This window comes from Sciurus vulgaris (genome assembly GCF_902686455.1).
Source record: "Sciurus vulgaris genome assembly, chromosome: 5".
NCBI lineage: Eukaryota > Metazoa > Chordata > Mammalia > Rodentia > Sciuridae > Sciurus > Sciurus vulgaris.
In genome coordinates, this window is record NC_136465.1 from 39,012,559 (window position 1) to 39,038,870 (window position 26,312).

The 26,312-nt window shown below is 36.2% G+C and overlaps 1 protein-coding gene across 1 annotated transcript in view; it reads left to right on the forward strand.

The window, feature by feature from the left end:
• Window positions 1-11,121: 11,121 nt before the first annotated feature.
• The window catches only part of KLKB1 (kallikrein B1), a 30,826-nt gene continuing 15,635 nt past the window's right edge, over window positions 11,122-26,312 (forward strand). The window contains exons 1-6 of the mRNA XM_079142342.1: window positions 11,122-11,208; window positions 11,842-11,900; window positions 16,492-16,654; window positions 18,464-18,570; window positions 20,971-21,130; window positions 21,557-21,666. Coding sequence (XP_078998468.1) covers window positions 11,843-11,900; window positions 16,492-16,654; window positions 18,464-18,570; window positions 20,971-21,130; window positions 21,557-21,666 — 598 coding nt within the window. The 5' untranslated portion in view covers window positions 11,122-11,208; window position 11,842. The remainder of the gene's footprint in view (window positions 11,209-11,841; window positions 11,901-16,491; window positions 16,655-18,463; window positions 18,571-20,970; window positions 21,131-21,556; window positions 21,667-26,312) is intronic.

A 26,312-nucleotide genomic window follows, 5' to 3' on the forward strand; every position in this document is an offset into this window, starting at 1 on the left:
CTGATACTAATCAATTTATGTGTCATAGAAATAGAGGCTATACTGAAATATATTTCTATATAAATAACACTTTGATAGCCCTTTTCTTTTTCTTCTTTTTTCTATAAGGGGCATATAGAGAGCACATATCCTATCAGGAAGATAAATTATCATATTTAGACTTGATTGTCATATTTCTAGAATGTTTTTTGACTTTAACATACTTAGAACAATGTGTTGGTTAATAGCAGATCATCTACATAATGGTGGTCCCATAATATTATAAAGAAAATGAAAAATCCCTATTGCCTGCTGACGTCATAGCCTTCACAATGCCAGAGCACAAGGCATCACTTACATGTTTGTGGTGAGGCTGTTGTAAACAAATCTGCACTGCCAGTCACGTAAAAGTAATACAGTTATGTACTGCATATAATACTTGACAAGAAATGTCTATGCTAACCGGATACAGTGTTGGACATCTGAAGTCCCATCCACTAGGGAGGTTGAAGCAGGAGGATGGCAAATTCAAGGCCAGCCTCAGCAACTTAGCAAGGTCCTAAGCAACTTAACAAGACCTGGTCACAAAATAAAAAACAAAAAGGGCTGGGATGTGTCTCAGTGGTAAGGCAACCCTGAGTTAAATCCCCAGTATCAAAATTATTTAATTAAAATAGAATAAATGACCATGCTACTGGTTTATATATTTATTATACTTTTAAGCATTATTTTAGAGAGTACTCCTTCTACTAAAAAGGAAAGTAAGCTTGTGCAGGTGATATAGCTCAGTGTCAGAGTGCTTCCTAACATGTATGAATTCCTGGGTTTAATCCCCAGCACTGAAAGAAAAAAAAAAGTTTACTGTAAAATAGTGTGCCATACCATGCTGATAGCAGCCTCCACTATCTTACACTTACTGTTTCTCTTGTGCTTAACTTAATTTTATGTTGTTTTGCTCATATACAAGATGCATAGTAACTTAGGTCTAGAGCTGGATAGTACTCTCCATGATCCTATAAATGATGGCTTTACCAACAATAGAATATATGTGTATACACCATATCATATATACACACACACACACACACATATATGACATATATATACATATATATAAACATATATATAAACATTATTTATAAACATTATATATAAACATATATATATATGTTTTAGCCATATATACATATATATGTAATGTAAAGCTCTAACATGGGGTAAGTACTCTCTATTTGACAAAATTGCCTAACCCATTTCTCAGAGCATATCCCTCTCATTAAGGAACACAGGACTGTAAAATTTTAAAACACCCATTTTTGCTGAATAGTGAATAGTATGTAGCTATGTGAGTGCCTATAGAAAATTAGCTCTTTTATAAAACTATGTTGTACTTGCAGACTATGCCTCTTTTTACTCAAGTTGATCTTAACTTTTAACTTTTATATTGCTGGAGATAAAGTAAATTAAGACTTTTAGACCATTCAAGCATAATCAATTTTTTTCATATGACCACATCATCATAGGAGTTGATTGTGCTTCAGTTTTATCAGCCTTCTATGCCTCAATAATACTATCATCAATAATTCTTAATGTTGCAACTGATGTTGGCTAGTTACTACCAAAATCCATTGTTTTTAAAATCCAGAGATGCAGGCTCTCATATAGATGCAAATGGATAGAACCTAGAAAGACATCTCCTCCCACAAAGGGCACTCAGGAGACCTACAACCCCAGAACTTAGTCCCTCCTCCAGGGACACAATCTCTAGGCCCACCCTCAACTCACACCATCTTTTCAGCAGTACCTAGCTTCAGACTGGCCCCTGCAACTCTAATGCCAATCTAGACCTTGGCTCCAGGCTAGTCCCCACAGCTCTAGGCTCCACTGAACTCAGGGTCCCGGCCTGTATCAATATACCCTGGCACAGGCTAACCCCTCAGGACAGACATTTCAGTCCTCCCTACAAACCTGGGATCTAGGCAAGTTCTGGATGAGCAAGGTCCAAGGCTTGCACACTTAGAATCAGGTACCAGGACCATTCCCAGGGGTACAGGTGCCAAGTTCATTCTAGAGACAGGCCAACTTCAGAGGTCAAGACTTCAGGCCTGCCCCTTGGACCCAGTGAAATAAATGGGAAGATGTTTGTCAAAGAGTATGAAATTTCAGTTACAGAGAATGAATGAGTTTTGGAGGTCTATTATAGAGCATGGTAACTATGGCTAATAATAATGTTTACTTGAAAGTTCTGAAGAGTAGATCTTAAATGTTCTCACCACAAAAAAAAAAAAAAAAAAAAATGGTAAGTAAGTTAGGAGCCAGAAGTTAACTGGATTAATTTAATCATTTGGCAGTGTGTACATATATATTATATATATATATATCATAGTTGTATACCATAAACATATACTGTTTTTATTTGTTGTTTAAGAAATATTCTTCGAAGTAGCATATGCTATAAAAAGTGATTTTTAAAAGAGCAGAAGAGCAGCAATAAAGGAACATTCAGCAGTTTGGGCCATGCTGGCTCTTTTTAGTATGAGAACCATTTTCAGTTCATCTAAGACAAGCAGCTAATCTTAAAGCACAATTGTGACTCTTCCTTTGAATCAGATGACCTACAATTGTGGGTAAAGGGACCATCTGTCCTCAGTCTGTTTTTCTTTTTTTTTTTAAAGAACATTTAATTACTTATTCACTTGCTTCTTTATTCATCATTTCACTCTCATTCAATGGACAACTGCCATGTTCTATTCAGGACTCTGTAGGCAAGAAAATAAACCAAGCCCCAGTCCTAACAGCAGGGAGCTAAAGATGAGGGGTAGCAGACAAAAAATATAGACAGGAGCAGATAGTGAGATGTTGCCAGGCAGCGACAAGATCTGTGAAGAGAAGTGAAGTGTGGTAGAGACAGGGGAGCAACTTTCAAGTAAACATTTCTAAAGACGTGCTGCTTTGGGAGGTCGTTTGAGCAGAGGTCTGACTGAAGTGTGCCTATATTGCCTGGAACAACCCTGGTCCAGGAAGAGGGGGAAAGTGAAGAGAACTGGAGGCAGAGAAGGATTGAAGGAAGGTTCTGGAGACAAGTCCTCCAGGTTTCCTCAGTTTGTTGAAAGTATTCAGAGATCACTCTCGGGTCCTTGCTCCATGGTCCCCTCCATCTCAAAACTGTCACTGGAGAACTTCCCTGCTACCCAGACCCTCTCAATCTTTTGATTTCTCTGGTTTCTCATTATCACAAGAGCAGGGACAAAAAAACAAAAACAAAAACAAAAACAAACCACAAACAACTCTGTTTTTGAAGGGCTCACGTGATGAGTTTAGGTCCACCCAGATAGTCTCCACTTGATCAAAGTCAACTGAGTAGTAATCGTAATTACATCTCCAAAATTATTTTAATCAGGTAACGTCATCATGACCAGCTGTGATATCTCATTGTATTGAAAGTCCCCAGAATTAAAGTGGGAAGTCCATGCAGGCCATATAGCCCATCTCGTAGAGTGCCTGCTCCTCATGCCCGAGGCCTGGGTTCGAGTCCCCAGCACTCTGAGATTCCGAAAATGACAAACAAACAAGACCAACCTAAAGTGAGAAATCCGAGGTAACATTTTAGAACTCTGTCCATGCCTCTTTTCAATTTAATTGATTTTGTTTTTTCTGAATCCACAAGGGAATTTTTAGTTTTTATTATATGACTGTTTTATTGTAAGAAAAATGCAAACTAAACATAGAACTAAGTTTAAGTAGGTTAAAAATCTTTAATCTCATTTTTAGGGAAATAATCTCTGAGAGTTTTTGCTGTGCTTTGTACACAAGGTGCTTTTTGTCCCAATCATATATTTTTGTTGTTGTTATTAAGCCTGGTCACAGATGAGATCCAAAATCCACATTCTTTCATACCGTACAGAGCAGAGGGTTCTCTTTTTGCTGGTTGTTAATATACCAGTTAATAATTTGAATCTGAAAGGCAGCACAGCACTCATTTAAATATGCTTCTTCATTGCATCCAAAAATATTTTGTTGGTAACATTACCTTACATTTCTAATAAATATAGCTCTACAATTCCGGTAATATACATAAAACATTTATGAATCAACTCTCTCCAAATCTAATTTACAGGTTAGAATGATGCACTACAATTGTGAAGAATGAAAACAAGAGGAGATTTAGTGGGCATGTGATTATGGTTTCAAATATTTTTAAAAGCATAAATAAGGGGAATAAATTATTTCACATGTCTAGTAGGTAACTCTAGGACTGAAGGTTAGAAGTTGCAAAGAAGTGTATTTCAGTATTTTACAAAGCATTTTCCTAAAAATAAAACATCTCCCTGAGCAGAAGCAGTCTGTCTGGAAAATCTTCACATTTCCTCCAAGTCAAGGAATCCTAACAGGAAAGTCTCGACTATGCAAAGTGCTATAAGCAGGTTTCAACCAACTTGATCTGTGAAGAGACAGATAGTAAATCATTTTTGGCTTTGTAGGTCATTCAGTCTCTGCTGTGACCTCTAGTTCTTCAGTTATACAGTTAAAGCATGTGTAGATAATAAATAAATGAGCCCACATGACTGTGTGCCAAAAAATCTTTATTTACAAAAACAAGTGCTGGACCAGATTTGGTCTATGACTGGTTTATCTGTCCTGATATGATAGATTTCATTTCCTGAACTAGGTAGCAGGAGACTTAATGTCAATCATGTTGCTTAGAAATCAGAAATTTCATTAGTCTGTACTTCTGTCTTCATGACACTACATGCTGTTTTTGTTACTGTAGCTCTGCAGTATAATTTAAAATCAGATTATCATTATGCTTCTAGCATCATCCGTATGTCTGTTTCACTTTGACTGTTCTGGGTCTTTTATTCTTCCGTGTGAGTTTTAGAATTGTTTTTCCTAGTTCTATAAAGAATGACATTGATATTTTGATGGGGATTGCATTGAATCTGTAGATCACTTTTGGTAATATGAACATTTTAACAATATTAATTCTGCCTATGTGTGAACATAGGAGGTCTTTCCATCTTCTAGTGTCTTCTTTCATTTCTTCCTTCAGTGTTTTATAATTTTCATTGTAATTTTCAACTCCTTGGTTAGATTTATTCCTAGGTTTTTGTTTTGTTTTGTTTCATTTGTGGGTTTTGTTTATTTTGTTTTGAAGCTGCTGCAAATGGATTTGTTTTCCTGGTTTACTCTTTAGCAGACTCACTATTGGTGTATAGGAAAGCTACTCATTTTTGTGTGTTGATTTCATATATTGCTACTTTTATGATTTGTTTATTATCTTCTGGTGGAGCTTTATAAATCTTCTATGCATGAAATCAGAGTAATACAGTGACTATTCCTTTCTTGTTTATACCTCTTTAATTTTCTTTTCTTGCCTGATTGCTCTGGCTCAAAATTCAAGTACTATATTGAATAGAAATGGTGAGAGTGAATGACCTTGTCTCATTCCAGATTTTATGAGAAATACTTCTAGTTCTTCCCCAATAAATGTGATTTTGATTTTGAGTTTGTTATATACAGCCTTTATGATATTGAGGTAAGGTCCTTATATCACCCATTTTATTCAATGTTTTTAACATGAATGTGTACCAAATTTTGTCAAAGACTTTTTCCTCATCTATTGAGATAAATATGTGTTTTTTGTCCTTAATCTATTTATGTGGTGAATTACATTTATTGATTTTTGTGTTGAACCATTGTTGTATCCCCAAATGAATCAAACTTGATCATGAGGTAAAAATCTTCTTAATGTGCTTTTGAATGCAGATTGATAATATTTTATTAAAAATTTTTGCATCTATCTTTATCAGAGATATTGGTCTGTAGTCTTCCTTCCTTGATGTGCCCTTATCTGGTTTGGGTATGAGGGTGATACTGGTTTCATAGAATAAATTCATAAGTGTTACATCTCTTTCCATGTCATGGAATAATTTGAGGAGCATTGGCATAATTCTTTAAAGGTCTAGTAGAATTCATCTGAGAATCCATAGAAGATGCAGAGACAAATCCACAGAGTTATAGTAATCTGATCCTTAACAAAGATGTCAAAATCATAAATTGAAGAAAAAGAAGGCTTTTAAAGAAATGTTACTGGAGCAACTAGATATTCATATGTAGAAGAATGAAACTATCTTTCATCCTGCACAAAAGTCAACTCAAAATGGATCGAAGACCTAGGAATTACCAGAAATTTTGCAACTACTGAAAGAAAGTGTAGGGTCAACACTCTGATATATAGGCATAGGCAATAACTTCCTCAAGAGGACTCTTAAAATTTGGAAAATAATAATTAGAGTAGCAGCAAATTATAAAGCTTCTACACAGCAAAGGAAGCAAATAAAAGCATGAGCAGAGAGCATACAGAATGGGAGAAAAATTGTGCTGGCTACTATTCCAACAGACGATTAATATATAAAGAACCAAAAAAAACCCCACAAATAACCCAAACAAAAAATGTACAAATGAATTAAACAGACACTTCTCAAAAGAAGAAATACAAATGGTCAACAAATTTATGAAAAATGTACATCTTTAGCAATTAGAGAAATATAAGTTATAACTACATTGAGAGTCCATCTCAATTCAGTTAGAAAGGTAGTCATCAGGAATAAAAATAAGACTTGCTAGTGGGAATTTGGAGAAAAGGGAACAATTATACACTGCTAGTAGGATTGTAAATTAGGACAACCATTAGGGAAATCGGTATGGAGTTCCTAAAAAAACTGGGAATAAAACCACCATATGACTCAACTATACCATTCTTCAGTATTTATCCAAACAAAATAAAATCAGCATACTATAGTGATATATACATATATCCACATTTATAGCAAGACAATTCACAATGGACAAATTATGAAACCAGCTTAGGTGTCCATCAGCAAATAAATGGATAAAGAAAATTATATACATGCACATACACCTATAATGCAGTGGAATTTTATTTAGCAATAAAGAATAAAATTATGTCATTGTTAGGAAAATGGATGAACATGATGTTAAATGAAGTAAACCAGACTTCAAAAGTCAAAGGCTGTATGTTTTCTCTCACATTTTCTTTAGAAAGAAAAAAGGGAGAGGGAAAGAGAGCTAATCTCATGACAATAAATGGAGAGCAGTAGAATAGAGAAAGAGGACTGGAGGGAAGGAGGTGGGAAGGGAAATGTAAAGTACTGGAGAACTAAATTCATCAAACTGTGTTATGTACATGTACAAATATGGAACAAAAAATCCCACTATTTTGCATAATTATATGCTTCAATAAAAATTAAACAGATCTAAAATTGTGGTGATATGTCATTCTTTGGGTAGGGCATAGAAAGACAAAGACATTATTTGTTAAAATATTCCTCTAGTGAGAGCTATCTATACTCACCCCTTATTCAGGATTCAGGCAACTCACATGGGAAGAAATAAAAATATTAGATGAGATTTTAGCTGCATGCCCTCAAATAATTGGAAATGCTATAAATGTTTTTTTTTTTTTTTAAAGGAAACCTCTGCATGAGTTGTGTGGTTTTAACATGAAATATATTTTTTTCTGAGTTCAGCATTTTAATGCATTTTCCTTTTTGTTGGTTTTTGTTTTGTTTTGTTTTGTTTTGTTTTGTTTTTGTATTAGGGATTGAATGGAGGGCTGCTTAACCACTGAACCACATCCCTGGCCCTTGTCCTTGGGCAGGGGGATTACAGGAGTGCACCACCATGCCCAAATTTCCCACCATTTTTTGATGTATAATTTACAAATAAAAAATGTATATATTTATAGTAGACAACATGATATTTTGATGTACTTGAATGTTGTGAAATGATTACCACAACCAAGCTAATTAAAATAACCATCATCTCACACCATTATCATTTGAGTATGGGGAGTGGCAAGATCTACTGTCTAGCAAATTTTATATGTACAATGCAATGCTATTAATTATAGTCACAGTATAATTAGTCTCCCAATTTATTCATCCTGCAAATTGAAACTTTGTATCCTTTGGCCAACATCATCTCATTCTTTCCACTCCCCAGACCCTGAAAACCGCCATTTTCATTGCTTCATTGACTTCTACTCTTTTTATATTCCATGTGAAAGATAACCATATAATTCAGATAATCATATAATTTTTGTACTTCATTCTCTTGATGCATTGTGCCTCAGTCTGTTTTGTGTTGCTAACACTGAGATCTCATGACAGTTGATCTGACAACCTTGGCTGAGATGTGATTAAAAATGTGTAATTCATACAGCATGGATATGCTGGACACAGGGAGATTCACATCCCAGGTGGGTCAAAGTGTGATGATGTGAAATTTCATTACACTACTCACAACGGCATGCAAATTAAAGCTTATGAATTGTTTGTTTCTAGAATCCTCCATTTAATATTTTCAGACTGAAGTTGACCAGGTTTAACTGAAACCACAGAAAGCAAAACTATGCATAATGGAGACTACCTTCATGACCATGTCTCTTGTAACATTTTTTGATTTAACTTTATTTTGTCTGATAAAGAATGACAACCTCTTCTCTCTTTTGGTTGCCATTTAAGTGTAATATTTTTCCATCCCTTCATTTCCAGACTATGTATTTCATTATACCTAAAGTTAGTCTCTGGTATACATTATATAATTGGATCTTGCTTTTTTTAAAAAATACATTCAGTCACTCTACATCTTTTGATATGGAATTTAATCCATTTCCATTTAACGTGATGATTGATATGTAACAACTTAGTACTGCCCATTTTATTTGTTTTCTGTTTTGTATTTCCTTTGCTTCTTTATCCTTCTTTGTGATTTTGATTTTTTTATACTTCTATGCTTTGATTCTTATCTTTCATGGATCTATTAAAGGTTTTTTTTCATGTTTATCTTATAGGTATAACCTATTTTAGGCTGATAATAGCTTAACTTCTGTGTACATACACTCTACATTTTAAATTGTTACTCTCACATTTTATGCTGTTCATATCATATATATATGCATATATATGTAGTAGCCATTACCAAATTATTATAACTATTGTTATTTCTAATATTTGGTCTTTTAGCTTTTATACTAGAGTTAAAATTTATTTTCACACAACCACTGCAGTAGTTCAGTATTTTGAATTTGGCCATATTCTTAGCTTTCTACTGAGTTTTATTCAATCATATGTTTTTATTTTCTTAGTGTCCTTTTGTTTCAACTTGTGAACTCCCTTTAGCATATTTGCAAGGCAAGTCAAGTGACAATAACTTCCATTTGGAAAAATCTTTATCTCACCTTTGAAAGTTAGCTTTGCTGATAATATTCTTGTTTGGCAGGGATTTTTTTCCTTTCAGTACAGATGCTCCTGACTTAAAATGGGATATGTCACAATTAACTCATCATCATAAATTGTAAAAATCACAAACCAAAATTGTATCCAATCACCTAACCTACCAAACATCACTGCTTAACTACATGATACATTGTAGATTGTTGGTTGTTTACCCTGGTGATCTCATAACTGCTTCTCAGCATCACAAGGGATTATTATACCTCATATTTCTAGCTTGAGAAAAGTTCAAGGTTCAATATTGGAAGCATAGTTTCTACTTAATGTATAACAATTTTTCACTATTGTGAAAAAAGGAAAAAAGATATTCTCTTCTGACCTGGGAGATTTCTGCTAAGAATTCCCCAGATAGTTTACAGAGATATCTTTGTATGTGTCAAGTTGTGTGTCTTGCTGCTTTCAACATTCTCTTTGTCTTTGACTTTTAATAATTTGATTATAATGTGTATTTGGTGCACATGTCTTTATATTTACATCTATTTGGATTTCTTTGGGATTCATGGATCTGGATATTCCTTCTTCACATTTGAGATTTTATTTTCATTATTTCTTTAAATAAGCATTCTACCACTTTTTCTTTCTCTGCTCCTTCTGGGACTCTTAGAATGTATACAAATTTTCTCAATTGTTTTTTATAAGCCCTTTAGTCCTTCTTCATTCTGTAGTAGACATATTTTTCTTTTCGTTCCTCTGGCTAATTTCAAATGAACTGTCTCAGAGCTTGCTGATTCTTTCTTTGTTGAACTCCACATTGGTGTCTGCACATTTGAAGAAGTAAGCATCTATTTTAGACTTTACAAATTCACTTTAGCAAAGAAAGCCGTTAATCCTTAACTCATACAGAGATTCTGGGTGGGCTTTCTGATAGGCTTCTTGGGCAGGCTTGCTACTCAAGTCAGGGAGGCTAGCCTGGTGCCTAGGTCTGCAGGAGTGGGTCTAGATCTTAGGTCCACAGAGGCTAGCCTGGCACCACTGGGGTGGGCCTGGTCACTGTGTCCATAAGAGCATGACTGGGTACCAGGCTTAGTGGGGCTGCCAGGATCCTGTGTTTAAGGACTGACTTGAGGGCTGACCTGACTCTAGGATGAGTCTTGAGCCTGAGACTTCACTTGACTCTGAGGTCAAGCTTTGACCAGATCCCCAGGTCCATGGGGATGGATCTGTGTCTGAGTCCACAGATTTCTACGGGGTCCACTGGAGTGGGCCTGGCAGCTGGGTCTACTGGGACTGGTCTGGAGTCTGGAGTCATGGGGACAGGTTTGGAGCTGGGGTAGGCCTGAAGTCTAGATCTGTGGGGGTCATGTTGGTGTCTGGAGCCCCAGGGTCTTCCTAGGCTGAGATAAGGCTGGGGCTGCTAGGCCCCTGTGTTGGCCTAGAGGTTAGGTTTGCAGGTGCCTGTCTAGATCCTGGGGGCAGTGGCTGCCCTGGTCCTGGGATTTACTGGAACAAGCTCGGTGCTGGAATCTGTGGGTATACGCCTTATTATCGTTCCTTCATTCAGAGGACTGTCCTTCCCACACTTTCCTTTTTGTCGTTTCTGTCATTCAACCAGATACTTTAACCTCTCATCTAGATTCCTTAGCTCTTGGGAAGGTATTTTCGTGCTTGGGTTGTTGTTCAAACTGAGTTTTTTTTTCAAGGGAATGAGTGACAGAAATTCCTATTCTGCCATCTTGTTGATATTTCTCTATGAAATAGTTAATATATTAAGTAGCTGAACACAGGAATAGGGTGTTCAGGGATTATATTGACAGGACAAAAAGTTGAAAGTGTTGGCAGCAACCCAGAGTCAATATTGAAGCCAAGCAAATATTGCCTGCAGTGCCACATTAGAACAGCTAGAGGACTGTTCAGTTTTAAGTGGCAAGAGACTCCCTCATCTCCAGAACCACAGAAGCAATTGGGCTTTCAGGTAGCAAATTTCTATTATTCTGATTGCCTCCAAATAGTGTTGTTTCTGAAGTATACTTCTTATTCTATTTTACAAAGAATCTACTAGTTTGTGTTCTAATTTTCTGAGTACGTAGAAAGTCTAGAAAGAAAAGATGCTCTTGTATGTGGAAATATTTAAACACATAACACTTTAAAATCAAAGACAGTATTTGATTGGTTTAACTTTTTAAAGGGGCTTTACGATTTTAATACATATAGATTTTGGATTGGTATAATTGGTATTATGATAAATTTCTTTTTATTTAAGTCAAGAGGTTAACAATGGTTTAATTCTTCTCTATCAATTCCCTTTTCAAAATTATTAGCAACAGAGGTGAAAAATGAACAAAAATAATCTAAAGGTTTCAATTCTCTATCTTGGGAAGCATTATAAGATTTTCCAAATTCCTAGAGATAAAAAGTAAAACCAACCAACCAAACAAAAAAATCCACAAAACTTTAAAAAAGTTTTGGCTCTCTATTGATAATTTTGTGCTTTGGTTTATAATTCAGACAGTTACAAGAAAATCTGTATCAACTAAGATTAATGTTTGTGTTAAATGTGTTAGATATGGTCCCAAACTAACAGACATGTATGCATTGTTGTTTTTAGGATGTTTTCATTCAAGCAAGTTGCTTACTTCATTTGCTTGTTTACTTCAGTTTCCTGTGGTAAGTAGATTATCCACAAGTTAAGGGTAAAGTTAAGGGTGTGTGAGAGAGCAAATCATACCATCCTAGAGAAAGGTATGGAATATACAGGTTTGAAGAAGGAGGCAGCCCCTGATAATTCAGGAGAATTATCCTATTAATGTTTGGAGGCAAGAACCTCTTCCCAGAAATGTTCTCCTTAACATACACGATTTATCAGGGGGAGGAGACCGGAAATGAGATGTCTTAGAGCAGGTGCTAGAAAAGCTTCTGTTTGGAGCTGAATCTTTACAAAGAAGATCTCAAAATGAACAATTAGACTTCTATTTTTATTTTTACCATTAAAAATAAAAAAGAGTACTGGGCAGTGTATAGTATCTGAGTCCAACCAAGTGTCTGATAGGTACATGGTACATGGTTTTACTCTAAGCTACTAGGGAACCATTTCAGAAATGGTTTAAAGTTAACTTACTAAAACATACCTTTGATACTCTAGCTGAATAGTTTTCTTTTTTTATTAATTTTTTAAATTTTTACAAACTGCATTCTGATTCATTGTACACAAATGGGGTACATTCATTTCTATGGTTGTACACAATGTACATTCACACCATTCGTGTAATCATACATGTACATAGGGTAATACTGTCTGTTTCATTCTACTATCTTTCTGTCCCCCACCCCCTCTCACCCCATTTTCCTCTACACTGTCCAAAGTTCCTCCATTCTTCTCTTCCCCCCACCACCCCACCTCATTATATATCCTCATCCACTTATCAGAGAAAACTTTTGGCCTTTGGTTTTTTGGGCTTGGCCTATTTCACTTAGCATGATATTTTCCAGCTTTATCCATTTACCAGCAAATGCCATAATTTTATTCTTCTTTATGGCTGAGTAATATTCCATTGTATATATATACCACAGTTTTCAACACCATGTTTTGATATAATTTCTTTCTTTACCTATTCCCTTAACTTGCAGAATGACTTTGGATCTTTTTCATTAGTCATTGCTGAGTGAAATATTCTCTGGGTTACCATTAGGGGTAGATTCTGAGTCTATGATGACTTTAGATGATCACTCTAAGGTTTTTTATTGATCTCTTAGATGTGTGGCTATGATAAATACCTCTGGGTAAGATTTATATTTGTAATGAGAAACTATTTTTTTCAGGATAAACTTAAAAAAAAAAAAAACTCTAAGTCACACTGACTCTTCATCTTTCCCTCAACCCCTAACTACATTTCTATACCATAATCATTGCCATGTAAAAACCAAATTAATCATGTGAAGGAGGATAAGTCGGAGATACTATGGATCTTGATCACTTCAATTTTATTTTTCTGGAAAACAAATTAAAAAATCAAGCCAGGCATGGTATGAAACCAAATCCCACAAGCTCAAGAGACTGAGGCAGGAAGAATGTAAGTTCAAAACCAGCCTCAGCAACTTTGCTAGGCCCTAAGCAACTTAGTGAGACCCTGTCTTAAAATTTTAAAAGGGGTAGGGAGTAGCTCTGAATGAAGCTCAGTAGTATTCTGAGTACAGTCTGCAGTACCAAAAAAAAAAAAAAAAAAAAAAAAATCATGTTTGTCAGGATGAACCCAATTACTGTATATAACTATAAAGCACTAATAAAAAATTTAAAATTATGATTATGTAAGGAAAATTGGAGGCATAAATTCACAGAAAATGAGAAACTGTATATAGCATGTTGTCCCTAAATGCAGAAATAGCCATTGTTAAAATTTTTTGTTTAGCCTTTCAGATAGTTTTCTACTTGTGTTTATTTACACATTTTGCAAAGGTGTTATTAATTACAAATACTCTTTAACTTTGACATTTATAGCTACATTTAATTCAAATAAATACATATCACACTTGTTGGTACCCTTTCCTTTTCACAGTATTTTGAATGCACATTCTCACACAGATATTTGATTATTTCTGCAGGTTAAATTTTGGGAAATTGCTGGGCATGGTGGTGCACGCCTGTAATCACATAGGCTGGGGAGGCTGAGGCAGGAGGATCAAGAGTTCAAAGCCAGCCTCAGCAAAAGCAAGGTGCTAAGAAACTCATTGAGACAGGCTGTCTCTAAATAAAATGCAAAATAGGCCTGGGGATGTGGCTCAGTGGTTGAGGGCTCCTGAGTTTGATCCTTGGTATCCCCCCCCACAAAAAAAAAAATCAGAGGGAAATAGAAGAACTAGATACAAAGGTGAATATTTTAAAGGCCTTAATGACATGTATCATGAAATTATATTCCATAGGGTAATTTTCTAGTAAGTTCTTTCCACTGGCATGTGTGAATGCTCGATTGTCTGCTTAGGTCAACTCTAATAAGCATCTGTAGCTTTGTAACCTGACATATTGTGACCTTTTGTTAAACAGTAGCCTGATTTATTTCTGGAGACCTGCTGCCTCCCAGTTTTGGTCCATGTGTTTCTGGTGACATTGCTTCTGCTTATGCCCCAGCAAGACCTGAATCAGGAAGTACACACATCCTGCTGACTGCAATGACCCAATCAGAGCCAAAGTCTTTTAATAACACTTTGGCTCAGACCTAGAAATAAGGCCGCTAATGAGATCAATGATACCACTACAAAACAGAGCAAACTGATGTAGACAAATTGTGTACTGATGTTATTATCCATTTAATATATTATACAACTACTCCTAAAGCCAGATTTACCATGTGCTTTTTGGCATCTGAACCAATAAATGTCATTTGTATCCAAGCCACTTTGAACTAATTTTTCTATCACTTGCAAACAAAATCAATATGCAAACACTGGTTCTTTAATTTTGACTCTTTGCTAACCTTATGGGTAAATTGACACCTAATTTTTTTACCTTATATGAATTTGTGATTCTTATCATTGTTCACATACTTACTAGTCACTTTTATTTCTTTGGTAGGTTATTGTGTTATATTTGTCACCTATTTTTTTTTTTTTAAAGTTAGAGTGCTTTGCTTCTCTCCATTGATTATGTAATTTTTTTTTTTTTTCAACAAGACCAAATAACCTGCTCTATGTCCAGGGACATGTGAAAACTATGAAAGCCATGATAACTAGAGGATGGACAGGATACCTACTAGAACTTTCTTTCCGTTTAGCTCCAAAGTTGATACATTCCTAGTTACCCTTCTATCATCTGACCACATGGCTGTTCACAAAGACTCAACTGTAGAATGGGAACTCTCAGTGTTGGTTATAATTTGTACCTTGCGATCAAGATGGCGTGATTGCTTGATAATTAAGAATAAGCCAAAACACCAAAAGTCTAAACATCAAGGCTCTTTATAGCTAGCATTGCTCCTGGGCCAACTACTTGGTGTTTTGTGTATGTACAAAATCTAGGTATACACACTTGGGGACTTGTATTCCCAGAACTTTCACCTGAAGAGATTTATGTTTCTTCCAAATATAGACCTTACCCAAGGGATAAGCTTCTTAGCCATAATGCTAAGAGGAAAAGAAGGAATCTAGCTGGTTTAGGTTGTCAAATGGGTCTCAGGGCCAGAGTCCCCAGACAGGATAGGATGGTACAAAGAAAATGTTAAAATCTAAGGAAATACATGTTGTCTGAGCTGCCTGTTCTCTGAAAGGCAACACAAAAATACACACTATTTAAATTGAAGAGTGACTACTGCGCTAGGTTGTAGACAGTGGCCACTGGAATATTGCTTGGTTAACTGAAAGTTGATTAAGTAAAATGGATGCACTACCTGAGCAGGATAGCTTATTAAGCAGAATTTGAACTGGGTCTTTCAAGGTGAATCCAAATTCAGACGGGAAAGCCAGTACAGACAATTCTCTAGTAATATATGGGGTGCAAAGTAATTAAGAGCTGTGATTAACTCCAAATAGCAAGTGGTTCAAAATTTATTTTTGATTTAGTATATGCATGCATTTGCTTAAACTATCTAAAAATTATCTTGCTAGAAATTCAATAAAAATTAATTTAAAAATTAAAAAAAAACAATTTTCTTGAATTAAGTGTAGTTGAGAACAACATTTAACATTGCATGCTAGAAAAGGGAAATAAGATTTGAAATTAGAAAGGCTCCATTTACGTCCCAGGACATTAATTAGCTGTAGATCTTGGGCAAATCTGTACACTCTGAGAACCAGTTACTTAATTTCTTTCTAAAAAAAAAAAAAAAAAAAAAAATGTCAGATGCAGAAAATAAAGCCTGGTTGAAGCTTCCCTTACAGAGTTGTATCTAGGGAGATGTTTGTTTTGAAAGTTTGAAAATAGATCAAATATCATTGTATTTAGGGCTTATTTTCATAGCATTGTTAGGCATAGGGAGAAATCAAGTTAGTATATTTTATGGGGGATATTTGATCTGCAAATTATTGTATGATTAACAATAATTGAAATCTTTATACAGAAGTACTTCTAATGTTATTTATTATGTAAATAGCATTATATGCTGTTTAAATAATTTCCTTAGTATGTTCCATTCTACTTCTATAATTAAAGTCATGCTATAAACATCTTGAGTAGTCACTAGAAGAAGTAAGAAGGTTAAGGACACAATATATTTCTGTTCTGATTATTATTTACAGTCATTCCACATTAATCTTGATGATTATATCACAGGCTGCCTGACTCATCTATACCACAATACTTTCTTCAGAGGTGGGGATATCACTGCCTTGTACAGCCCAGATGCCGAGCACTGTCGGATGATGTGCACGTTCCACCCCAGGTGTTTGCTATTCAGTTTTCTTCCAGCAAGTTCAACTAATGAGCCAGAGAAAAAGTAAGAGTGTTTATTTCATTATGGGAAAAGTCAGTCATTTTTCAAACTGATATCAGATATGTGCAAAAAGCCAAAATATCTCACTGGATCCTCAAATGAGTTAAAAGACCAGCTTCATCAGGATCTCCTGACTCTTAGGTCACAGGCCAGACCTACTGAACTAAAATGTCTTGGTCCTAGAAATGTGTGTTTTAAAAATCACTGAAGTGACTTAAAGTAGTAGAAGCCAGTTATTTTCAATCCAATGCTTCAATAAAAACATACTTAAAAATCATCAGATTAAGAGATTGTCTCAAGAAATAATCAAATAATAGGTAAACATTTTCCCTACACCAGAAAAATACTTAACTGTCTGACTTACTATCACATTTGTGGATAGTGTAGTCTTAAATATAAAATGCTAGGCACAGAGGTGCATGCCTGTAATCCCAGCAACTCAGGAGGCTGAGGCAGAAGGATCACAAGTTTGAGGCCAGCCTCAGCAACTTAGTGAGACTCTGTCTCAAAATTAAAAAAAAAAAAGTTTAAAGGGCTGGGATGTGAATTGGTGTAAAGTATCTCTAAGTTCAATCTCTAGTACCAAAAAAAAAGAAAAAAGAAAAAAAAATAGAAAAGAAAATATAACATGAAACAAGCATTTTGTTGAGAACATCATTGAATAAGACCCAGAACTTGGGATCTTGAGAGAAGGCAGATCTTGGTCTTAGTGAATGGTGCCTATAGTAAGCTAGTTTGGTCACCTAGAGTGCACAGGGTGTGTGTGTGTGTGTGTGTGTGTGTGTGTGTGTGTGTGTGTGTGTGAGAGAGAGAGAGAGAGAGAGAGAGAGAGAGAGATGTATTATCAAATGATAGTTTGAAAAAGTATTTGAAAAATAATGATTAAAATCTTAGTTTGTAAAGATGCCTATTGCACACACCAATAGCTTTATCTTAATTTTCTTTCACTTTGATCAATACCCAGAACAAAATATTTTGTTCCCATTTCCATATTCATGACTCTTTTCTTATCTCCCACTCTATTTGAGTTTAATAATTAGAATTGAATACTCATTCTCCAATCTTATATGTTAAACTGCACAGAAAACCCAGACTGTGAGAGTCATCACATTAATAGCTGAATTAAGATCTAGAATCCTCATAAATAATGAAATTAACATTAAGATTGACATTAAAGACAGAAAGAAGTCTTCTAGTAGATGTAGACTACAAAGAACTAATAAGCATGATAAGTATTATATAGAGATCCAACTCCTAGGACTGATTTAATTATTTTTAAGTAAATTATTTATAAAAACAATCACCAAACTGGGTGTGGTGGCACACAACTGTAACTCCAGCAGCTCTGGAGGCTGAGGCAAGAAGATCCCAAGTTCAAAGCCAGTCTCAGCAACTTAGCAAGGCTCTCAGCAAAATAAAAATTAAAAAGGTCTGGGAATGGGGCTCAGTGGTTAAGCGTCCCTGGGTTCAATCCCCAGTACAAAAAAATAAATAAATAAATAAAATTTAAAAATGACCAGTTGGGAATCACCCTGGAATTTTAGAAAGACAGGAATAATTAACTCTAATATGATTGACTTTCTATTCTTAAAGAAATGTGAGCATGAAGAAAAACAATGCTTATGTGAAGTATTACAGAGACCACCAGATATTATGCAATTGCCTCTGAGAATGTTTTTCCAGCAAGTGTTGGGAAATAGCATTAATTTTCTTATTCCTGGCTTCATTTACTAGTGTATAGAAAATGCCAGACATTTCTCCAGTGTATGTTTATTGTTTCTACTTCCTAAGTGAAGCTACTTTTAAAAACAGGTTTGGCTGCTTCTTGAAAGACAGTGTTACCGGAACGCTACCAAGGGTGCATAGGACAAGTGCAATCTCTGGGCATTCCTTAAAGCAGTGTGGCCACCAAATAAGTGGTAAGATGTGCATTTTGTTATTTAGCAAAATTTAATAGCTGATCTACTTTAAAATAGTTTTTGCTCAAAGTCTGTATTGTTGTGCACTTTTGGAAGGAAGCACCCAGAAAAATAACCAAGATGAGATAGTATAATGGACATAAAAGAGGGAAGCATGTTTAACTTGACAATTCTCTTGTCTTTATCAGTCAACATATCAGTCAACACACACATGCATAATGAGCCTCTGTTATTTATGAGGTTAGCAATATAGTTTAATATTTGCAGAAAGTGAAAACATAGCCAAAGGATAGTCTTTTCTTGATTCCAGATAAGACAGTTAAAGAAAATTCAAGAACCATCTCTCTCCTCAGTTCACTTGAGGGTAATCTGTGGTTCTTATCAGTGGTTTTCAGTAGTTCTCAATCAGCAGTGACTTTATCCCCACCCTGGGAACATTTGCCGATGCCTGGAGATATTTTTGGTGGTCTCAACTAGGGGAGATGGTTCTACATATAATGAGTAGAAGCCAGAAATGCTGCTACACATTTTTCAAGGCATAGGGTCATCCTCCACCACGAAGAATTTTCTGGTGCCAAATGTCAATAGTGCCATTGGCAAGGGTTTAAGAAACCTTGTTGTATACCATTCAAGCAAACTGAAGGATTGGGTTCTGTAAATCTGGCTAAGAATAATACTTCTTAGAAGAAATATGAAGACCAGAATGCTCAAGGACTTTAATTTCAACACTTGATGCAACTGGTTTATTAGGAAACAATTTCTAACACTATCTGAAACAAAATATGACAAGGGAAGTGTTTCTTTAGCATGACTGGGACTGGACAGAAAGTGAAAAGTTTCTCTCAACTGATGGGTGGGTGGAATCTTAAAGTAACTGTGCTGGGACTATCTGTCATTACTACAGTATCTTTACTGTATCCCATTAATTTTATAGGTTCAAATTTCAGAAGTGAACTTTTCCTCCTCCACTGACACCACTTTCTGAATAAGCCACATTTTGAGCCTGCAGTTAGAAATTTTAACCAGTTAACCAAGGGTGGCAGGGCCTTAGTTATAAATATGAAGGCCTGACTAAGTCAGTGTAACAGATGTAGTTACCCTGAGGCAAAGTGCATTTCCTATTTATAAGATCAAGTTTCTATCCTAATATAATTTGGTATTATCATTCCCAATTGTTGTATTTTATAGCAAAATTTAAAGAGTAATAAATTTTGTGCCATTTTTCAATACTGTTGTTATTCATTTATGCCCCAAATTAGTCAACTTACTAGCTTGATTTTAAAGTTTCTTTTTCATTCTCTTCAATTCTCTGAAATAAGTGGGGGGAAAAAATGCTCCCAGGAAGTACAGTCTCCAAACTCAGGATCAGTTTTAATCAAAAACAGAGGTAGATTTAAAGTTTTCATATAATCATAAAGAGGAGTTTTTGTAAGTATCCCATCCCAATTCTTAGTCTATTATTTTCATCTGTAGTAAACTTGAGAAGAGACTTTATTTCTATAACCTACAGAGTCCTGTCTTCAGGTACTATTGGAGGTCATCCACTCCCCTGCCCATCTCAATATACTGTGTTCCTGCAACTGTGTACATTTCCTGACCTTCCCATGCTGAAAATTAGTTTTATGGATTCACATGTCTTAGGAGGTGGAAAATTATATATAATAATAGATTTGGGTTTATACTGCTAGTTATACTGGTTTCTTAACCAAGGGGCTAACTAACAAATGGTTAAAAAAAAAAAAAAAAAGAAAGACAGACTAATTTGAGTCACTGTTAATTATCTACATTTTTGGCACATGATAAATGTCAATTAAAAGGGTGCTTAAATAGAATTGAATAAACTTTTAGAACAAAATTGGAAACTGTTTTAATATGCATATACAAGAACTCTCCACATTTTATAAAGATTTGACACAGAGCAGTCAATGGCAGGGCTTACAGAGATAATTCATAATCAGACCTGAGTAGTCAAAACTGGAGAAATACAACAGAGGTAAAGAAGTTTCTTCACTCAGTGCAAGAGGTCTAAAGCACATTAGTCTGTTTAATTACCCAAACTCCTGGAACACATGATCAGGATCCCTGTTATTATTGTCTTTTTTATTTTCCAGTGCCCATTGATAATTTCAATGTGAAATATTACCTGCATTAATGCACATATCTTGCAGTTCAGGAAGCAAAGGAACCCCTTTTTATTGGTGATATTCTAACGGAAAAAACATATTGGATTATATTTATTTCAAGCAGAGTTTGACAATTTAGAAACGTATCAAAAAATTTAAATCCCCTAGTTAAACTGGGGATATTATCCTTCAAAACTACCCTGCCCAATGGTGGGGGGGTGAGTTCTCTCTAGAAAGGAACTTGACTGACTCAGTTCCATGTGTTTCATTTGTATAGCTTGCCACCGAGACATTTATGAGGGAATTGACATGAGAGGAACCAATTTTAATCTTTCTAAGGTTAAAAGTGTTGAAGAATGCCAACAGTTGTGCACCAATAATATTCGCTGCCAATTTTTCACATATGCCACACAAAAGTTTTATAATGCTGGGTATCGGTAAGTCAAACTCATAGTGTTTGTCTTTTATGATGGTGCTTTCTGGAATTACTTGTATTCTTTATAGCTTCTTCTTTTCCCAACCACAAACCAAGCTGTATTTTGTCCTAACTACCTTCCATATTTGCCTGTCATTTTCTCTGAAGAGAATAAGCTCCGTTTGGTCCACAAATAAGCTGTATTTGTGGAATGAAGATTTAGGGTCTTCCATTCCATTATCAACATAAACTTCTTTCTGCGGAGGGGAAGGATGTCCCTTTTATTAGTAATGCAGACCTCTAACCCACTCACTATAAAGGTTTTTGTTTTGATTGCCTTGTTTATTTTCTACTGAACGTGGATCATTTCAGTGCCAAATACTACCTGGACAGCTACACGCACCTCCAAGTGCAAGACGCAGAGTAACCTTTTTTTCTACACATTCAGGAACAATTGCCTACTAAAGCAGAGTCCAAATGGAACACCTACCAGTATCAAGGTACTGGACAATGTGGTGTCTGGATTCTCACTGAAGCCCTGTGCACTTTCAGAAATTGGTAAGTAGAGGACCACTGTTTCACTGTGTGCACAGAATGAGTCACTGGAACTCTTGAATATGTTACCTTACTTGGCAAAAGTGCCTTTGTGAATGTGACCAAGTTAAGGACTTTGAAATGGGGAGATTATTCTGGATTATCTGTACGTATCTGATCTAGACACCTGTATCATTGTAAGAGAATGTGGGAAGCAGTAGGGTCAGTTAGAGAGAGATTACACTCCTGGCTTTAAAGTTACAAGAGGAATGCAGGAGGCCTTTAGAAGCTGAAAAGGATGAGGCACTAGATCTTCCTAGAGAGCATTCCAAGGGAACAAAGCCCTGCCAACATCCAGATTTTAGTCTAGAAAGACCCATTTCAGACTTCTGATCTCTGGAACTATAAAATATCAAATTGTCCTGTTTTAAGTCTTTAAGTTTGTGATAATCCTCCTATGAGAGCAGTGATAGGAAACTAGTACAGTGATAGTGTAGCAAAATCTGTAGGATCATTTCTTGATCATGTTGATATCTGGTGAAATGACTCTACCATAATGAATCAGTAAAACCCTATTATTCCAGACATATAGGCAATTTCAATTGAATTATCCAGACAATTGCCATGAAATTTCATCTTGTTTAGCACAATATTATTATTAATGAGATTTTATTGAAACCAAATCAGTTCTGCATAGTACTAAGTATTAGCTCTGTGCTAAGGCTTATCTTAGGTTCTGGGCAAGAAACTCTCAGTGGAAGATTGGGAAGTCAGAAAAAATGCATCCCTTTTCCTATTTATGGTGTGTACCAGTTTGTTGATTCAAATCTTCTGATTATCTAATTTTACTATTCACATTTATTTTCTGAAAGAATTTCTGAAGGTATGGACTACAGGAGGTAGGACTCCTTATTCAGATATATTGCCTTTTGTACATAGCACTTGTCTCAGTATATTTTCTGTTATGGGAGCAGAATGCCTGAGATTGAATAACTTATATTTTTAAAAAGAGGTATATTCAGCTCAGGCTGGGAAGTTCAAAACTGGGCAGTTGCATCTAGCAAGTGCCTCGTGGTGTGTCATAACATGGTGGAAGAAAGCGGAAAGGCAAGCAGGCATGTGTGGAAGCCTCAGGCCCTTCCCCGCTGCTGTCCACAGCCTGAAAGAACACCTCATATAACTAATCTCAACCTGTCCTGTGCTTGCTTTCTTGTTAAGTTCCAGTAAAATCACATTTTACTTTAATCTAATTAAGTGGCTTCTACAGAGTGATAAAAATCCTGGATATTTCAGAAAGTGGCATAAACTCTTACGGGAATGACTTTTCTCTGGATTCATTCTTCCAAAGTCTTCAGATGCCAACGAAATCTACAAGACAAGACTGTCTCTAGACTTAATTGTCCCCCAAAATTCATAAGTTCAGGGTGACTTTAGTCATCACCACATATTTGTCCCCTATCTTTAGTTTCACCAAGGATTTTCCTAATTTCACAAGAAACTGAGGCTCCTAGAGGTGAAATGATCTGCTCCAGGTCACACAGCCAAATCAGAGCTAGGACTTGAACCTGGTTCCACTTATTTCACTACCCCCCCCCTCCTCTTTTAATGCAAAACTTCCTCCCTCTCAACCCAAATGTGAATATGTTTAAAGCTTCTTTCTCTTCTTGAGCTGCTTCCTGCATGGATATTGAAAGAAGGTTTTAGGATCTCACATTTCCCCCATCTCTGTGACAAAACTATTTGCAATTCTGATCAAGAAAACTCTTACTATCTTACTTGCTTGGTATTTGTTCCAGCTGTTACTAATGCCTTAGGCAGCTACCATGCTGTATAATCACTGTGCTTTTGTTTTTCTTTTTCTTCTTTTTTCCTTTTCCCTCAGCAAATGTTCCCAAGGAAAAGGCTGGAAAAAAAATGAGTAATCTCAAAGTTGGGTCAAAGAAATTCTAGTCTTGGGAGTGGGATTCTCCAGAGAACTTTATGACACCTCAAATGATGACTGCCATCTTGGAACAGGACACTGGTGTTGCCTTTTCTTTTCTTTTTTTCTTTTTCTTTTTCTTTTTTTTTGTTATTGCTCCCTGGATTATTGTTTGCCTTTGGTTAGTTTCCAGAGCTCTAGAAAATATTGGTTCTGATGATTTAGCCAGTATTCTCCCTACTTTTGTGGAGGAGATGATCTTTGGAAGTCCTTACTCTGACATTTTCCACTAAATTTTTTAGTGCATTTGGTAGACAAACCAAACAAGTTGGCTTTAAAAAGAAAGAAAATAGCTTTTGGAATCAAGAAGTTCTTTTGTCACCTGCATTGGTCAGACCAAGACTGAAAGATTGATACCAAAACTCAGTCCTTGTCCCCAATGCTGATCCAACAGTGAGGACAAGTGGTTTTTTTGTTTGTTTGTTTTTGCACCAGGAATTGAATCCAGGAGTACTTAACTACTGAGCCATTTTTGTTTTTTATTTTGAGACAGGGTCTCACTGGGTTTTAGGGCCTTGCTAAGTTGCTGATACTAGCTTTGAACTTGTAATCCTCAGATTCCTGAGCCACTGGGATTAGAGGCATGCACTACTGTACACTTAGTGAGGACAAGGTTTGGAGAAAAAGGAGAAATTATTTTGATTGCTTTGTTAGCAAAGGAGAAACACAGGGGACTTTTGTCTCAGAGATTGTCATTCTGTCAGGGGGAACAGAGGGTTTTTCTAGAGGGGATACAAAAGCTATGTTCTAGCTATACCCTGTTAGGAGTCAAGATTCATTTGCAACCTTGAGAAACAGCCATTTCTCAGCCCCGCTGGTACCAACCCTAAAGTCTGGATTCCTTCATTCCCATGGTCCATGAGCTGAAGGACAGATAACTTGGCCTAAGATGGGAAAGAGAGAGAAGATGGGAAAGAGAGGGGAAGAGTGAGAAGAAGATGGGGAAAAATGTGGGTTTTAAAATAAGTTGCAGTGGCAGGGAGGAAAGATTGTACCAAAGCACAAATTGGATCCCTGTTACTTTTTCCCTACCATCAATTTCTGTCTTCCATTTCTATGGAAAAATGGGCAACAGCTTCTCCACGCTGCTTCCTGCTAAGAATGGGTCTTTAGAATGGAAGGTTTTAAAACCTTCCATTGTTCTTGTCATTGTTCTTTTGGACTTCTACCTGAAGTGAGAGAGACATTTCAAACTTGATTGGGACCTGGAAGAAACACATTTATGTATAGCAGTTAATATTTGACTGATTTGTTGAACATACTAGTTTAACTAGTTCATACTTAATCTAGTTTTTTTGATATATCCACATATTCCCATTTTCTACTCTCCTACTGTCCCAAGGTATCAGAAGTTTTTCCCATGCATTACTTTCCCCCCAAGTCTCAATTTAAGCCTGCTTCTGGGATCACTGCATCCAGAGGAGAGCAAGTAGCAGCACCTTATCCCACTGCAGGGGGGCTTGTTGCCATAATTTAGCCACTGCTTTCTTTTAGGTGTGATTTATCTTTTCCCTTTTCCTTGTAGATTGGGGTCTCCAGGATATGTATAGCTTCGGTTGGATAGCAAATGCTTTGCTCAGTTGCTGGGTCACCTTTGAAGAGAGACACTTTGCATAGAGGAGTGGAGTCTTTATCTTGGGATCAGGTCTTTCTAGAAAACTTTTAGTTATTTCGGAAGCTTGTGTTTATGTGTGTGTGTGGAGATTGTGTGTGTGTGTATGTATGTGTGTTTAAAGCTTGTGTGTGTGTGTGTGTGTGTGTGTTTGAAGCTTGCGTGTGTGTGTGTGTGTGTGTGTGTGTGTGTGTGTGTGGTTTTGTAGAAGGGATTGAACACCGAGGTGCTTAACCATTGAGCCACATCCTCAGCCTATTTTATTTTTCATTTTTAATTTATTATGGCATTATTTCAAGGGCAGCTTTAATGTCTTCATTCTAGCTATGAGGAGCTCTCTTTCTAGAGAGTTCCAAGTGCATGAACTATCATGGAAGTGTATTTTGAGTCAGTATAAATGGTCACCTTCTTTTCTTTAGAAGTCTGAGCGCTCTTGTCAGAGCAATTAGCTGGGCTTTCTGGGCCCAGTGGCAAAGCCTTAGCCTTTAGTACCTGTGGTTCCATGACCACAGCATATCCAGCGCTCTGCTGGCCGTTGTCCGTGAAGCTGTTCCTGTTGGTGAAGAGGTCCCAGAGCAGCTCTGTGTGAGGCTGACCAGGCAGATCCAAGCTGCTGGAGTAAGCAGTCTCAAGATTTCTGAGCAGCCATGTTGTACTAGCCTGTTACCATCTGCTGGCAACAGATATCTGGATTCAAGTTGGATAGTTTTTTTGTTTGTTTGTTTTTATTTAGCTTTTCATTTTTTACAGACTGCATTTTGATTCATGGTAACAAATGGGGTACAACATTTTGTTTCTATGGTTGTACACAATGTAGATTCATACCATTCGTGTAATCATACACGTACATAGGGTAATGATGTCTGTCTCATTTCACTATTTTTCAGACCCTTCTCCCTCTCATTTCCTTCTACATATTCTAAAGTTTCCCTATTCTTCTCTCACTCCCCCCCCCCCCCCCCCATTATATATCGTTCTCCACTTATCAGGGAAAACATTCTGCCTTTGGTTTTTTGGGCTTGGCTTATTTCACTTAGCATGATATTCTCCAATTCCATCCATTTATTTGTAAATGCC